Source organism: Tasmannia lanceolata, unplaced genomic scaffold (assembly GCF_043159265.1).
Source record: "Tasmannia lanceolata isolate RefF3 unplaced genomic scaffold, GAP_Taslan_0.1 ptg000029l, whole genome shotgun sequence".
Taxonomy (NCBI): domain Eukaryota; kingdom Viridiplantae; phylum Streptophyta; class Magnoliopsida; order Canellales; family Winteraceae; genus Tasmannia; species Tasmannia lanceolata.
Window position 1 is genome coordinate 4,964,451 of NW_027518706.1, and position 16,313 is coordinate 4,980,763.

At 36.5% G+C, this 16,313-nt stretch overlaps 1 protein-coding gene across 1 annotated transcript; it reads left to right on the forward strand.

The window, feature by feature from the left end:
* The first annotated feature begins 1,617 nt into the window (after positions 1 to 1,617).
* On the forward strand, positions 1,618 to 7,222 carry LOC143858937 (receptor kinase-like protein Xa21). Its single transcript, XM_077369642.1, has 2 exons — positions 1,618 to 4,198; positions 6,828 to 7,222. The coding sequence occupies exons 1-2, from the start codon at positions 1,618 to 1,620 to the stop codon at positions 7,220 to 7,222; spliced, it is 2,976 nt and encodes a 991-aa protein (XP_077225757.1).
* The last annotated feature ends 9,091 nt before the right edge of the window (positions 7,223 to 16,313 follow it).

Below are 16,313 nucleotides of genomic sequence, written 5' to 3' on the forward strand. Positions count from 1 at the left end.
TCCAAGTTTGTATGGAGTGAGATAGGCCTATTTTGATGAGAAACACTCTCCTACTTTTTCTTCTTTTTGTTCTCCTTTGAATTTTTTAGCTTTTGTTTTCCTTTCTCTTTGATATTTCCTTCCTTTAGACGACCACTTGATTTTTTCCTTTATTGGACTCATCACGCACAAACCAATTAATCCCATAGTTAGCAAAACGTGATTCGGGAAAAAAAAAAAAAACGGGACAACCAAAATTCGAGTTTAATACGGTACTGGTTGAAAAAACCATAGTAAAAAAAACAGAAACACAAGAAAATGAGTTTAGAATTTTGTCATTTACAAAATATGGTGGCGCTAAAATTAGAAAGTTGGTTGAAAAAACGTGTTTAAAATGTTTAAAATGCATTTTAAACTTGTTTAAAACATTTGCCTAAAAAAAACAGAGTTTTATTCTTTGTAAAAGTTTTAAATGGCACACAATAAAACAAAAAGAAAAAACGCCGTTTTAAACAGAGTTTTGCTAACTATGATTAATCATGAGGAATAAATGGCGTTTTATATTACTTTGTGATGTGTAATATAAAACCAGTTTTAGGAAGAATAAAGCCTAGAACTACTGTCCTGATGGGTGAAGAATACCCTGTTTTAGGAAGGGTGAATGGTACAGCACCACCTTCTACTCTACTCTAACCACATGAAAATAAGAAAAAAGTTGTTCAATTCCAATCCATTGAGAAGTGATTAATTGAGATTGGTGGGTTCTCTGTCAAACTATAAGAGAAGTAAAAACAAGGGAAATGATTTCAGCATAACTATGTTTTGATACATGCGCGCATGTATCTTGTCTTTTAGCATTTAATTGTTAGGTAAGTACTTTTTGGGGACAGTAAAAACCCTTTTAAAGCTCTTTAAAAGCAGTACATTCGAATTCTGCAACCACCACCACCTTACTAGGAAACAAAACTGATCGAATGGCTCTGCTCGCTTTTAAGGATGGTATAAGAAGTGATCCTCTATGAAAGACTTTGGTCCTGTTCGTTTTGGATTTTGAGAATTGATTTTTAGTCCAAAATATAATCAATATCCAAAACGAATAGGGACTCAACTAGTAACTCTAATGCCTAGACACCTTGTGACACGTTTTGACTCGGTAATCAGTTTTGGATTCAAAATTGATTTTAAAAGCCAAAAACCTACTCGGCCGGCTTGGAGCGAGCAGTGTTATAATTGAAGGGATTGACGAGGTCAAGTCAATTGATGGCTACATCACCAATCACTATAATCGAGAGAACATATGATTTTCCCTCGACTAATGTATTCTCACGATGGAGAAATTTTTTGGACTGGAGTTTAGAGTACAGAAATTTAATTGAAAGGTGACTTTCGTGGACCCCCTTGAAGGGAAAAATACCAAATACTAGACTTTGAAATTTGCAGTCCAAATTCGACATAAAATGAAATGAAATGAAAATGGGCAGACAAAAAAAAATGGTGTATCTGTTCAGCACAAGAAGAGCTTCAACCAGGATGGAGCTTTGGTCATTTATCCTCTCTCTAAATCTCTTCTTTGCTATGAATGTACTACTTTCAGAATCTATAACCACCACCACCTTACTAGGAAACGGAACCGATCGAATGGCTCTGCTCTCCTTCAAGGATGGTATAACGAGTGATCCTCTTGGAGCCTTATCATCATGGAACCATACTCTCCATTTCTGCAATTGGAATGGAATCACGTGCGGTCGGAGGCATCAAAGGGTCACTGTATTGAACCTTAGTGGGCAGAACTTGGTGGGTACTCTATCTCCTGCCATATCCAACCTCACCTTTCTTAGGGAAATCCAGCTCCAAGAAAACAGCTTCACTGGCCAAATATCCCAAGATATTGGCCGTCTATTTAGACTGCGACATCTTAATATGAGCTTTAATTCCTTGGGAGGGGAAATTCCATCCAATCTCACCCACTGTAGGGACCTCGGAGTCATCGATTTGAGTTACAATGAGTTTACAGGGAAAATTCCCATCCAACTTAGCACTCTACCGAAGCTATTCGGGTTGTCTCTGGGTCCTAATAATCTTAATGGGAGCATTCCACCTCAACTAGGGAACGTTTCATCTCTCATGTTTCTCAATTTAAGGGGAAATAGTTTGGTGAGACACATCCCAGATGACCTGGCCCGAATTAATCACTTGAAATTGATCATCCTTTCTTCAAATTTATTATCTGGTACGGTTCCTTCCTCTTTTTATAATAATCTCTCGTTTCTTGTGAACTTTGCCGTAACAAATAACCAGTTACACGGAACCATTCCACGCAACATAGGATTCTCTATTCCTAATCTCAAATATCTACTTTTAGGAGCCAATCAATTTACCGGACGCATTCCAAATTCATTATCCAATGTTTCAAGTCTTAAATGGCTTGAAATGGAAGAGAACCAGTTTAGCGGACCAGTGCCTGAAAATATTGGTTGGGGAAAGAATCTATTCGTATTAGGCTTGAGCCATAATTACCTAGGCCTTGGTAGAGCTGATGACTTGAAATTTTTCACTTCTTTGACCAACTGTAGTAATCTAAAGTTGTTGGAAATACAGAGAAATCATTTTGCTGGCCCACTTCCCAACTCCATAGCAAATCTCTCAACTCACCTTTATCAGTTGGCAATAGGACAAAGCCAAATTTCTGGTAACATCCCTAGTCAGATCGGGAATCTCATCAACTTACAAAGTTTGGCTATATATTCAACCTTCATCACGGGTTCTATTCCCACTTCAATTGGGATGCTCCAGAACCTACAACACCTCTACTTGGGAAATAATAATCTGTCCGGTAAAATCCGATACAATATTGGAAATCTTACTCAATTGACCAACCTCGATTTAGGATATAACAACCTGCAAGGAAGCATACCTCTATCTCTTGCAAACTGTACAAAACTTTTAGAATTGTTCCTTTCTAGAAATAACCTTCGAGATACGATACCAAAACAAATTATTGGCCTTTCTTCGCTATCAATTGCACTCGATTTGTCTCAAAATTTTTTTACTGGCTCTCTCCCATCAGATGTGGGTAACTTGGAAATTCTAAAGATATTGGATGTTTCTCAGAACAAATTGTCAGGTGAAATCCCAAGCACTCTTGCAGATTGTAAGAGCATGCGAGAACTTTATATGCAGGGTAACACCTTCCGAGGAGATGTTTCGTCAGTTTTTACTACATTAACATCCATTGAAGCCCTTGATCTTTCATACAATAACTTCTCAGGAAAGATTCCAAAATATCTAGAGGGGTTTAAGTTTCTACAGTATCTAAACTTGTCTTTCAATCATTTTGAGGGTGAAGTTCCAAAACAAGGGGTCTTTGGAAATGCCAGTGCAATTTCAGTCGTGGGAAATGATAATCTTTGTGGTGGTATCCCAGAATTAAAGTTGCCTACATGCCCAGTGCTAGCTAATGACAGACGAGGAAAAGCCCATGTTTCTAGAGTAATCATTCTAGTAGTAAGTGCGGTTGTATGTTTGATTTTCTTATTGTGTGTCCCTGCTTCACTTTACTGGACAAGAAAGTCAAACAAGAAACCATCTTCCATATCTTCTATGGAGGGTCGGCATTTGAAGGTTTCTTATGCAGAGCTCTTTAAAGCAACAGATGGGTTCTCTTCAGCCAATTTGATAGGAGCAGGAAGTTATGGATCAGTGTACAAGGGAATCCTTGGGCACATTGAAAATGTTGTTGCTGTCAAAGTGCTCAACCTTCACTTAAGGGGAGCTTCAAAGAGTTTCGTAGCTGAATGCAACGCGTTGAGAAACATTCGTCATCGAAATCTTGTGAAGATCATAACTTCTTGTTCAAGCATCGATTTTGGAGGTAATGATTTCAAAGCTCTCGTGCTTGAGTTCATGCCAAATGGGAGTCTAGAGAAGTGGTTGCATTCAAAATTAGATGGGCAACATCAATTAGGAAGTTTAAACTTCATTAAGAGATTAAACATAGCAATTGGCATAGCTACTGCGCAGGATTATCTTCATCATCATTGCCATACACCGATAGCTCATTGTGATCTAAAGCCAAGCAACATTTTTTTGGATGAAGACATGAATGCTCATGTGGGTGATTTTGGGTTAGCCAAGTTTTATCCAAGAATCATTCAGAGCTCATCTGAAGACCAAAGCAGCACAACTGGATTAAAGGGAACTATTGGGTACATTGCTCCAGGTAATAATTTGATCAATTTTCGTCATCCTATCTATTCTCAATGAGCTTTTTAAAATATTTCTCACTTATTAGGTATATAATGTAGTGCAACAAAGGCTAAATTAGCATCTTGAACCAAAAAAATTACTTGATAGCATTTCTATATTTATTGACAAAGTATATAGGAATGTTATTTTACATCAAGTGGTCTCGTACATGTCACCCGAATAATAGGCGGCCTTTTTAGTACCTATGACCATGAGTTCTTTATGCAAAATAGTTGTGTAGAAAATGGTAATCTCGTAACTGCTTAAAAAGTTATAATATTGGAAAAATTCGGAGTAGTAATTATTCAATTATTCAATAAAATCTCTAATATGATTAGAAAATAATGAGAAATTTTGTAAATTTCCAAAAAAACCCATGACTAATGTTTCTCAACAAAAAATGGCCCAACACTCCAATGATGAATCAAATCGTGCTTCTTAAATGAGCTAGAGCAGTAAAACACCCCAAAGACCCATGAGAGAAAATATATTCCAATGAAAGAAGCAAAAGTACCATGAAAAGTGCCTTTTTCAAAATTATCCAACTTTTCAAAAAGGACCAAAACGCCCTGGAGTTGGCCAATCGGACGAGCCCCTGTTTGATTGGATCCCACTACTGCTAGGCGTCATTGCCACAGCCTGAAACCATGTGTGCAACCCCTTTGCCATTTCAAAGATTGGGTGAACCATTTGCCAAGATTGTCTAGAGCTGAACGATCGGCAACCACCCTTGAGCGAAGGTATAACACTCTGAGGAGTGTGACAAAGCCGAACATTTAGCAACTAATTATCCACGAAGCTATAACACCCTGTCTCTTCTTGCATCTGTAGATTTTGTGGTTACTACATCTGTAAATTTTCTGGTTAATGCATTAATTGTGGAGATTTTGGACTTAATAAGATTATTGGAGCCAAGGATTGAGCATCGTAGGAGGTAGGATAATGAGGCGGCGGATATTCTAGCAAAGGAAGGAGTCCTTAGGGAGTCCATGTTAGTCGTGTCGCCGGTTATCTCACCTATCTAACAGGCTTTGTAATGTGTCTGCGGACCACTTTTAAGTATCATGTGTGGGACATCTTGTCCCGCCCAATACTTTTCGACTATTAATGCAATGTCAATTTTTAAAAAAAAAGAACATAGAGTGTTAGGTATTTGTTTTCGTTCCACTGGTTCGTACGAAGGGTGGGGGTCAAGTAGCCACTTTCTGGCATCGGCCTCACAAGGTTTCCAGATTAATGAGTGCCGCCAAAGATCCCAATTGGCGCATCACAGGTTCACTCCACGCCATCTGCTGAAGGTGCACACACTTTCCTCTAGATGTCAGTGGAGGATGCTTCCCACACTAAGAACCCTTGCTTTCTTTCTAATAAATAGTTGTTTCTATTAATCCCTAGTCAAACATTTCAACTTTTGGTGATTTTTTTCAAAGAAAAGCGGTTTGGAAGAAAGATGAATTATGTTCTCCAAAGGAGCTTGAGCACATGACAAGCGATACTTTCCTAGTCTGGTTATATGGTTCTAGACAGAGTCATGTCCAGGACTTAGGGCCTATAATCCCTAAATTTAATGTGTTTGATAAATATAGGTCAAGGAGGTTTCTAATAATTACTAATAATAAATATGAGACTTTTGGATTAATGTTGTGACTGAAATAGTGTTTCCCTTGGAAAGGAGGGTAAAATTATGCCATTTCCCTTTTCGAGACACGTTTGGTTGGCGTGCACTATTCATTCTACTTTCTTGTGTTTAATGGATTTTAAACAATTGCCTTTTAAGTTGCCTCTCCCAAGTCAACATGAAAGTGAAATTAAAGATGATATTTACAACTATTTTGTTTGTACTTAGAAAATGATATCATTTCATTTCCTTCTACTTCTACGAATTTTTTACCTTACAAATAGTATGAAGTTTAATTTGATCTACTTTTGTAGTGCTTTTGCATGTGTAATCACTGAGACTTGGTTGGTTTCAGATGAAAAAATCATGTTGAGAACCCGTGTGGGACATGTACGTCTCAAATTGCAGGAGTCTCTAAGACAGTCGATCTCTTTTATCTCTTTTCTGTTTTTTCTGGATGCTACTGCCTCAACTTTATAATTATCACACATTTTGAATTTTACCCATCCTATTAGTATTTTTTTTAAAAAGAAATAAAACATTATATTTATTTAACTTATTAAAAGTTAAATATGTTATTGGTTACAATAATAGTATTATGAAAACAAATTAAAATTTGTCGAATGATTAAAATATTTTGGCAAATCTACAAATCATTCCTTTTTAGGTTTACTGAATTTGACACTAGAAACCCATGTCAGAAGATTCTGACACTCGTACCAGTAAAAATGCAACACAGGACATAAGTTCTACATTTTCTTTCATTGTGCTAAATCGCTTCTTATGTGTTTCTCTAAAAATTCTAGACTCTTTCCTTGCAACGTAGGGTTCTAAATGTGAAGAGATCATTCAATTATCTATCATCTCTTAGATAAATTTTCCTCCTTTTTTTTTAAAATCAAACCTCATATTTACTTTTAGTTTCTACCTCGAATCTCATATCCTTTATCACAACAAAAAGTGTAAAAGATGTGTGGAATTGCAGAATATGGGGCAGGTGGTCATGTGTCCACAATCGGAGATGTGTATAGCTATGGGATTCTTTTATTGGAGATATTCACTGGAAAGCGCCCCACAGATGACATGTTTAAGGATGGCCTTAGTCTTCACAAATTTGTCCAGATGTCTTTGCCTGATCGAGTGATGGAGATTCTAGATCCATTAATTCTTTTAGAAGATGATGAAGAAAGAGCTACAAACATTGCTGAGAATTACAATGATAAGATACGTCGTTTGCAAGAGTGTTTGGTATCCTTAGTGAGGATTGGAGTGGTGTGTTCTGCAGAATCTCCGAGAGAACGAATGGAGATGGCAGACGTTGTAAAGGAAATGTGTTCTATTAGAAACATATATCTTGGTGCTGGGATCCACAGAGAATGATGAAATAGGGCCTTATTTGTCAGTGACGGTTTATCTTACCTCAGTAATTTTTGAGATACTATGGAAAAAATAATTTCACTGCTACATCCGCTTTTGTTTCCCAATGGACAAAGATTACAATTTTACATGTTATTTCTTCGATGTATTTGTAAGTTAATGTTATATTATATGCGTTCTGTTTGGTGGTGCCACTTGCAAGTAATGTTTTTTCTCATATCTATATATTCTTCGCCTATTAATACAAAATTACTATCAAATCTTGAGTATGAAGGTTTCCACTGCAATACATTGATCATTCCATCTTGCGAGATTTATGGAAGATGATTACCAAGCCATTACTTAAAACAAGGTAGCTACATGTTGGAAATTAAAGATAAGTTTGTGGAAGAATGCTTTATTCTTCATTCTCCTTTTTTCTCCTTTCATTTGAATTTGTATGTGATGAATGCGTTTCTTCAAATTCAGTCTTGGAGAAACCCTCTCTCCAAGTTTGTACGGAGTGAGATAGGCCTATTTTGATGAGAAACACTCTCCTACTTTTTCTTCTTTTTATTCTCCTTTGAATTTTTTAGGTTTTGTTTTCCTTTCTCTTTGATTTTTCCTTCCTTTAGGTGACCCCTTGATTTTTTCCGTTATTGGACTCATCACGCACAAACCGATTAATCCCATAGTTCGCAATATGTGATTCAGCAAAAAAAAAAAAAAAAAAAAAAAGGTATAGCAAAAATTCGAGTTTAATACGGTACTGGTTGAAAAAACCATAGTAAAAAAAAGAAACACAAGAAAATGAGTTTAGAATTTTGTCATTTACAAAATATGGTGGTGCTAAAATTAGAAAGTTAGCCGGAAAAACGTGTTTAAAATGTTTAAAATGCATTTTAAACGTGCTTAAAACATTTGCCTAAAAAAAATAGAGTTTTATTCGTTGTAAAAGTTTTAAACGGCACACCAATAAAACAAAAAGAAAAAAAACATCATTTTAAACAGAGTTTTGCTAGCTATGATTAAACATGAGGAATAAAGGACATTTTATATTACTCCGTGATGTGTAATATAAAACCAATTTTAGGAAGAATAAAGCCTAGAACTACTGTCCTAAAAGATGGGTGAAGAATACCCTGTTTTAGGAAGGTTGAATGGTACAGCACCACCTTCTACTCTACTCTAACCACATGAAAATAATAAAAAGTTTTCAATTCCAATCCATTGAGGAGTGATTAATTGAGATTTGAGGTTGGTGGGTTATCTGTCAAACTATAAGAGAAGTAAAAACAAGGGAAATGATTTCAGCACAACTATGTTTTGATACATGCGCTCATGTATCTTGTCTTTTAGCATTTACTTGTCAGGTAAGTGCTTTTTGGGGACAGTAAAAAACCTTTTACAGCTCTTTAAATATAAAAGACAAGAAACATGAGCCTCTTGTGTCAAAAGATGTGTGTGTTGAAATCATTTCCCCAAAACAAACAGCAAGTGACAAAAGACAAAAGCCATTTATAGTTTGTGATTAATTGCAGCCCTATTTTCCTAGCATTGCTCCCTTCTATTTGTCTCTTCCTAAGTAATGAAAAGGGGCACATTTATCTTTCCCTATCTTTAATTTCATATCTTTTTATCTTAACCCACCTGATAAGAACAAACAACAAATACATTTTTTTTGTTCGTATCTTCATTCTACATGTCTAATGAGAGAGATTTAGAGTGAACCTAAATTATAAACGGAGGATCACCCATTGGCATTGTCATTGTGATTTCTCACGATCCGCCCATTGGAATTTCCATTTTCGCCAAGGTGTATGACCTCCTCATGATGTGTTTTAATTTTATTTATTTATTTATCTTTTATATTATTTTAAATTCAATACGTTTATCATATTCACATGAGAGAGAGAGAGAGAGAGAGAGAGAGAGAGAGAGTGCTTAAGGTCCTTTTTGGATTGCCAAAAAAACAAAAAAAAGAAAATTTCACAGGAAATTTGTTCTTACGGCCCCGTTTCTTTCGACATAAAATTTGTTTTATGTTGTAAAAATGATCATAAAACAAATTTTATGTCCAATTTTACGTCGAAAGAAACGGAGCCTACTCAAATTTTTTCTTCCCACAATTTAGGGGGATGTCATCATAAATTGATGGTCCCTGTCATTGTAAATCGAATAGGGTTGTTTCAAGTTTCCTTTTTTCTTGTTTTAAAAAAGTAAGAAATTTTAGTGACACTTTTCCTTTCCAAGAGAATTCATGTTAGAAACAAGCATGTCGAACGAGTGTGGAAAAACCCAAAATGATGTTGATTTTTTTTTATTTTTATAAAAGCGTAAATTTTAAATGTTAGATACGAAAGTTCTAAGCTTAGTTATTTATTAAGCTTAAAACAACAACACTACCTTGCAGACAAGAGTTTTCAACTCATATAGTTGCCCATTGTTGATGGAAGGGCTAACTTGCACAAAGCTCGGGTCTAGTTTTAAACCAATATGATACATTAAATGGCCCAGTTAAGAGCTTTTTCGAAGCTCACAGTCTAACGCATAAAGATTCGAGTCTTGTTGTCACCGAATAACATGGCAATATATGTTATTTTATGTCATGTTACAACTATCTCAATCATCCAGGGAGCACACATGTAAACTGATAATCTATGATATTGGTCAACGAAAAGATTAGAATGGTGATTGCACAAAACTCACATTAAATTTAACAACCCTATTTGCTTGAACATGTAACAAAAATGGGCAATTGCTTGCTAAGAAATGATATCAGCACTACCATGTTTTGATATTTCCACAAAAGCTACTTGTCTTTTAATATTTAAAGTGGCATACATGTAAACTGATAATCTATAATATTGGTCGACGAAAAAGAGTAGAATGGTCATTGCACAAAACTCACATTAATATAATAACCCTAATTGCTTGAACATGTAACAAAAATGGGCAATTGCTTGCTAAGAAATGATATCAGCACTACCATGTTTTGATATTTCCACTAAAGCATCTTGTCTTTTAATATTTAAAGAGATGTCAGAAGGTTATTACAGTTCCCACAAGAAAATTAAAAAGAAAAGACAAGCTGGGAAAGTGCAACTATTAAAACATGGTTGTGGTGATGTCTAGGGGTGTCAATGGATCCAGACGGTCCGATGGATCGTCCAAATCCAAATGTTAATGAACGGGATCTAAACATATGAATAGGATCCATGGGCATATTTCGGATCATCAAATCGGGGATCCGAAAAATGTTGGATTTTGTACGGGCATGCCACATATGTCCATTGAATAGTCACGATCCAAAATGGTTTACAAAAATACCCTCCAAATTTTGTTAATGCTAACCGTTCTATGAAGGGTATTTTGGTCAAAACCTCTCTTATCACTTAATGAATAGGATGGGAATGCGATTTCGCTCATTTCAGTCGTTTCATTTCATACTTTCACGAAGGAAAAGAGAGAGGGGTTTTGTTCTTTATGGATCATATTCTTTGATAATAGTTATACATTATATTTGTGTATGTAATTTTGATTAGTTTTATTGTTTACAAGCATTATTATACACATAGGTTAAACATAGATAAATTTTTAATTTAGTTGAAGAAAATGCATAGAGACAAACTAACAGTGGACTGCCATTCTATTTCTTTTTTTAAAAATTAATTGTTTACTTAGCTTAGTGGGACATAATAGGACATTCCAATGGACGGTCCGAATTAAAATGGATCATGATCATGACGTGGAAAGTAGGATCCGAAGAACAATCCGACTCCGACCCGACCGATAAGGAATTTGAATGGATCGTGACTGTGACATAGGTGGATCCGACCCGAAGTGGATCAGGTGACACCCCTAGTGATGTCATTTCCCTTGATAAAATGTGACAATAATGTGACAGGTGGTCCTTACCACTGGCAAATGTAAAAACATCAGCGATTATTTTAAGCTAATTTGTGGCGGTCAATAAGGATGATAAGAAACGAATGAATGCTCTCTTCAATTGAGAGTTCTTTAAAAAAGGAAATTCTATCTAACTAATCACAACTGACAGGTCTCCTGGATAACTACAATAGTTACACGTGGGATCTGGATAAATCCAATCCAATAGTGATCATTGTTAGCAAAACTCCGTTTTATTAGTGTGCGCCATTTAAAACTTTTACAACGAATAAAACTCCATTTTTTTTGAGGCAAATGTTTTAAACACATGTTAAAGGCGTTTTAAACGTTTTAAACATACTTTTTGGGCCAACTTTCTTATTTGACCCCACCATATTTTGTAAATGACAAAATTCTAAGGGAAATGATATATTCGCCCCTTTTGATCACCAGGAACACCCCCTGTCAGTGCATCAATGACTAAAGAGGGGCTGTTGAACTTTTGTCAAAAGATTTAAATGCCCCAGACTGCCAAAAACACTGACAGGGGTGTTCCTGGTGATCAAAAGGGGCGAATATATCACTTCCCAATTCTGAACTCATTTTCTTGTGTTTCCGTTTTTTTACTTAGTTTTTTTTTTTTTGAACAAATGCCATATAAAACTCGAAATTTTGGCTTTCCTATTTTTTTTTTGCCGAATCATGTTTTACTGACTATTGTTGTGCTCACTAGATTAGTATTATGAAAATTGGGTCATAAAAACTTTTGCTAGAAATAATGCGGAATTCAAACTTAATGGCAAATCAAACAACAATCCACAAATTAAAGATAGAATCAAATGTACAAACAAGAATAGAGAGACCAGATAGAAAGTGTGGGCTGAGATTTGCTTAGTTCTTGGAACTTGGCAGTTTTTACTAAAATGCCACTCAAACGACTAGTTTTCACCCTAGCCTATATATAGGTTCCTTAACCCTCTAAACAGAATTCTAACACTCGTAAACTCAATTGGAAAGCAATTTGGAGTTAGAAAACCCTTTGGAGCCTATATGAATCAATCTCAAGTGAATTGGACATAGAATTTATTTGTACACGGCACTATTATTGAAAAAATAGCTCGTAGTTCTGCTAAATTCGGCAGAACAACGGCGATATTTGAAAGATGTCGCTATGAATCTTCGAAAATTCGGCGGAATGCTAACGGCCAGTGTGAGTTACCTAAGAATTTCTCTACTTTCTCTCTTCTAAAGTAAAGAAACTAGGGTTTTCTGGAAATCAGGAAAAGGTTTTGAATTGAAAACCCAGAAGAGAAATAACCAGGAGTTAAAAATCTAAACCAGAGAGAAGTTAAAATCTGATTTACGCTTACCTTCTCCCCTATTTATAGAATTCCGGGGGGGGGGGGGTATTTTTGTAAATTTCCACTCAAATTTCGCAAATTACGAAATTGGAAAATCTAATTTCACAATTTGTGATATTTGGAGTCACAACAATGCCATGTCGGTTGTATGGGGAAATGCGATTTCCCGTCTTTTGTGTTTTTTTCGAAAACTGTGATATTTCATCTCTTTTGAGGAATTTCGGCAGACCGTTACTCCTCCGATTGGACTCCGAATCACGTGCGGTCAAATCCGTTGGATTCCTCATTTCGAGGAGATTCCAATGAATCTAATATCGTTAGCTTTTAGGACACCAAGTTTTTTTGAGTAAAAACGGATGTTTTTTACTCAAAGTTAACTTCTTGTTTGACATGCCGTGTGATAACGGGCTTTTTGGTTCTGTGTAAAAGGCGGGTGCTGTGTAAAGACAGGCTTTTGTTGCATCTCTGGGATAAAATCACTTTCGAAAAGTATTTTCCTGTTTCAATAATCTAAAGAGAGATTGAGAGAAAAGGAACTGGTGCTCTGGGACTCGTCATGAGATTCTTCCTCGCAACAACCTACCATTAGTTCCACCTTGACAAAATTGGGTGTCTACAACTATTTACAAATTAGTTTGGAGAGATGATCCCCCCACCCTACCCCTCGCGTGTAGGATTATGTGCCCCCCTTGTAACATGAATTGTGGGCAGACCAATTTGATCTAAAAGTATATAACAAATTGGTTGATCTCAAAGTAGTTGACATGTACAAAAACGACCATGACTCGGTGCATCTCCATTACCATGCTCCATTCATGTATAGGAGTCCCTGATGTTGAGGCTTTCCCCGTGCAAAGGCAGGTTGAACAACCTCTGCCTGTCAAAGAAATGCAGATAATGGAGAGAGATTAGATTAGTGACAAACCTAACTTAGATGGTGAAAAACCCTTTTTTTCAATGTTAGTGAAATTTTCTTTCTTTCTTTGAACTTTTACATCATCAAATATGCAAGCACGATTAAGTCTTAGAAATTGGAATACAGAGTCTTCACATGCCCATTCATCCAAGTTAACAGAAAGGTATATCTTTATCCATTTGTTAACCAAAAAGTACTTATAGAAATGGCTGAATTCCGCTGACAATTAAATTTCGGGAGCTGAACTAGCAGGTTCAATAGCTATATTGAGTAGGAAACTGATTTTTCATTTGAATTTGTACACCATTATCAGTTAACTATGCTCAGGAACCCTTTCCAATCCGTGAACATGGTCACATGCATTCAAAGAGGGATTCAAAATGATATAGCAACCACCTTGTTTAGTGTTCATCATGAGAAGCTAAAACTAAAAATGCATAGAAAACACCAAAGTAGTTATTCCTATACACAGATTACATGTCCTATAAAGACTGCTAGTCACAACTCAATTAACTTGAAAGAGGGACTGATCGATTGCCTCATGACATCCAACACCAGTTGAGTCATTCAAAAGCTGGGCGACTTGGAGCCAAATTCCCTTGCGTGGTGTGGAGCCCTATAATGAGATCCTCATGAGATATGTATAAGGGTTGGACTGCTTACTTAGGCAAACGAGAAGAAGGGTCTGACTTTGAAGTCACTTGCTACAGAAGCATGGATCCCATTTGGATCTAAGAAAGTACTGCAATGTGCAATTGAGTAGGACCTAACCTGAACCTGATGGGTTCAGCCGATTTCGGCTCGGGTTAAGTTGGCCTTACATAAGGTTGGGTTGGGTTGGGTTTGAGTTGAAGTCTCGCCATCGGACCTGACCTGAACCCAAGGTTGTCCCCCCTAAACTCCTCTTAGCTATGGACGATTAAGGTGGTACAAAGTGATCTTAGCTGTAGGATTTTATTTTCCCTATGAGAAGTGGACGTCTAATTCTCTTTTGTCTCTAGCTCTATCTACGGCTTTTCAATAGCAGTAATTTTTTTCCATTAATCAAGAATTTCCATCCTCCTTAGACCCCTATCTCAATTAGGATGGCCAATCATCTGTATTTCAAAAAGAAGGATTGAAGCATCAAGCCTTTACTTTTCATTTATTATATTGAAGGTTCAACTCTCTGCCAATGGTTAATTCCACCATGAAGATGCTAGGGCCTGGACATCATGTGCACCCCTTTCCATCCGATGCCTCCATTAACCCCAGATAGAAAGATATTGGCCAAAGTATCTCAAATAATTATCAACCATTGATTTAGTGCTCGATCAAGAGGAGATGTACAGTTCGTCCAAATCACATATGCTAGCCATTTCAAGTAACCATGATGCTTATTGTTTTCAAAGGAAAGTATTTCATTATTACAAGCATATGTTAATTCTTGGAGAAGCCAGGATTTTGTAGGGCAATGTATTATTGTAAAGAGATTGAGTTCTGGGAATTTTTGAGGGTCAGCTAAGCATGTAGAAAGCGTGGAATATTGATGACTACTGACGGAAGTTGGGATCTGTTGAAACATATGGTTAGCTATGGCAGACCAAGACATTAAAGTTGAGTAGAGGAAAACACCCTTCATCGAGGTAAGTAATAACGTACTACTTTGCGTGAACTGTTAACCCATTCTCTTTAATTACATATGTTATTGTTTGTGTACCTCCGATTTGCACCTATACGATTTCAGTTATCACTTGGGTCTAGCATGCTATTTTTATTATCCTATATACCATTTGATTTCAGTTTTGTTATGATATTGTTTCGATATTGACTCTTTGGCTTTGTACCGATATGGATTACTTTGATTTTTGCCTTTGCCACGATATTGTTGAGTTTACCTATAAAGTGAACTTTCGAAACTCTTACAGAACCCTTTTGCTGAGCTTTCACGATTATCCTTATGAACTCTTCGATACCATTTGTTTGGACTCATATGGCTTTTGTTACCGTCATTGCTTTGGTTATTTTAGTTTGTTATGAACCTTTGATATGACACCTGAATCTTTGAAAAATATCTGTTTTGGACTCTGGATTTTGGATCCGTTATCTGGACCTTTGGAACTAATGTGAAACACCCACTTTGAACTTTGAACACCTATTGAGAGGCTTAGGTTATGTGAACTCAAAAAAGACCCCATTAGTGGGGCATGGGCATTAGCCTATATGTGAACATAAGAACTGTGATCCTGCCAATGGGGGATAAACGTTGGCCCTGTCGACAGATATGTGAACCTAGGAACTAGTTCCGACACCGTGGGCGGTCGGTGTAAGCAATAACACGCTTTTTGGACCCGTGGGCAGTCGGGGTGATAATAACTTGCTTTTTGAACCCGTGGGCAGTTAGGGTGAAAATAACTTGCCTTTGGACTAAGCCGATGATCTCGAAGCGGAGTTTGCATTTTGAACTTTGAATTCCGAACACCCTTTGGCATTGACTATTGTTTTGATATTCTGGACACCCTTTTTGGCTTTGGTTTCTGTTTTGATTCTGGATTTGACTTCGATTTTGATACTAGCTTTGATTACTGTTTGATACTATTTAGTTTCGACTGCACATCCGTTCAGTATTCTGTTTTGATATGCTCTTTCGATTATCGTTATACCCACTCTTTCTGTTTGAGACTTATAGTATTCAGCTCTGACCTTTCTATTTGACCCTTATTGAACCTTGGCATGCTTAGACCTACACTTAGAGTAGTGCTTTATTATGTACTGAGCTTTTCAGCTGACTGTGGTTTATAACATTTTCAGATTTAGATCCTCGTGAGGCGAACGAGGAAGTCGAGGCTTAACCTTGGAGAACTTTTAGTTTGATTTGGTCAGTGAGACAGTGAGTATTATGTGAACCCTGTAAGAGATGTTGCTAAATTTCTTTAAGTTTAGCTTATTTTTATGCTTGGATATGATATTT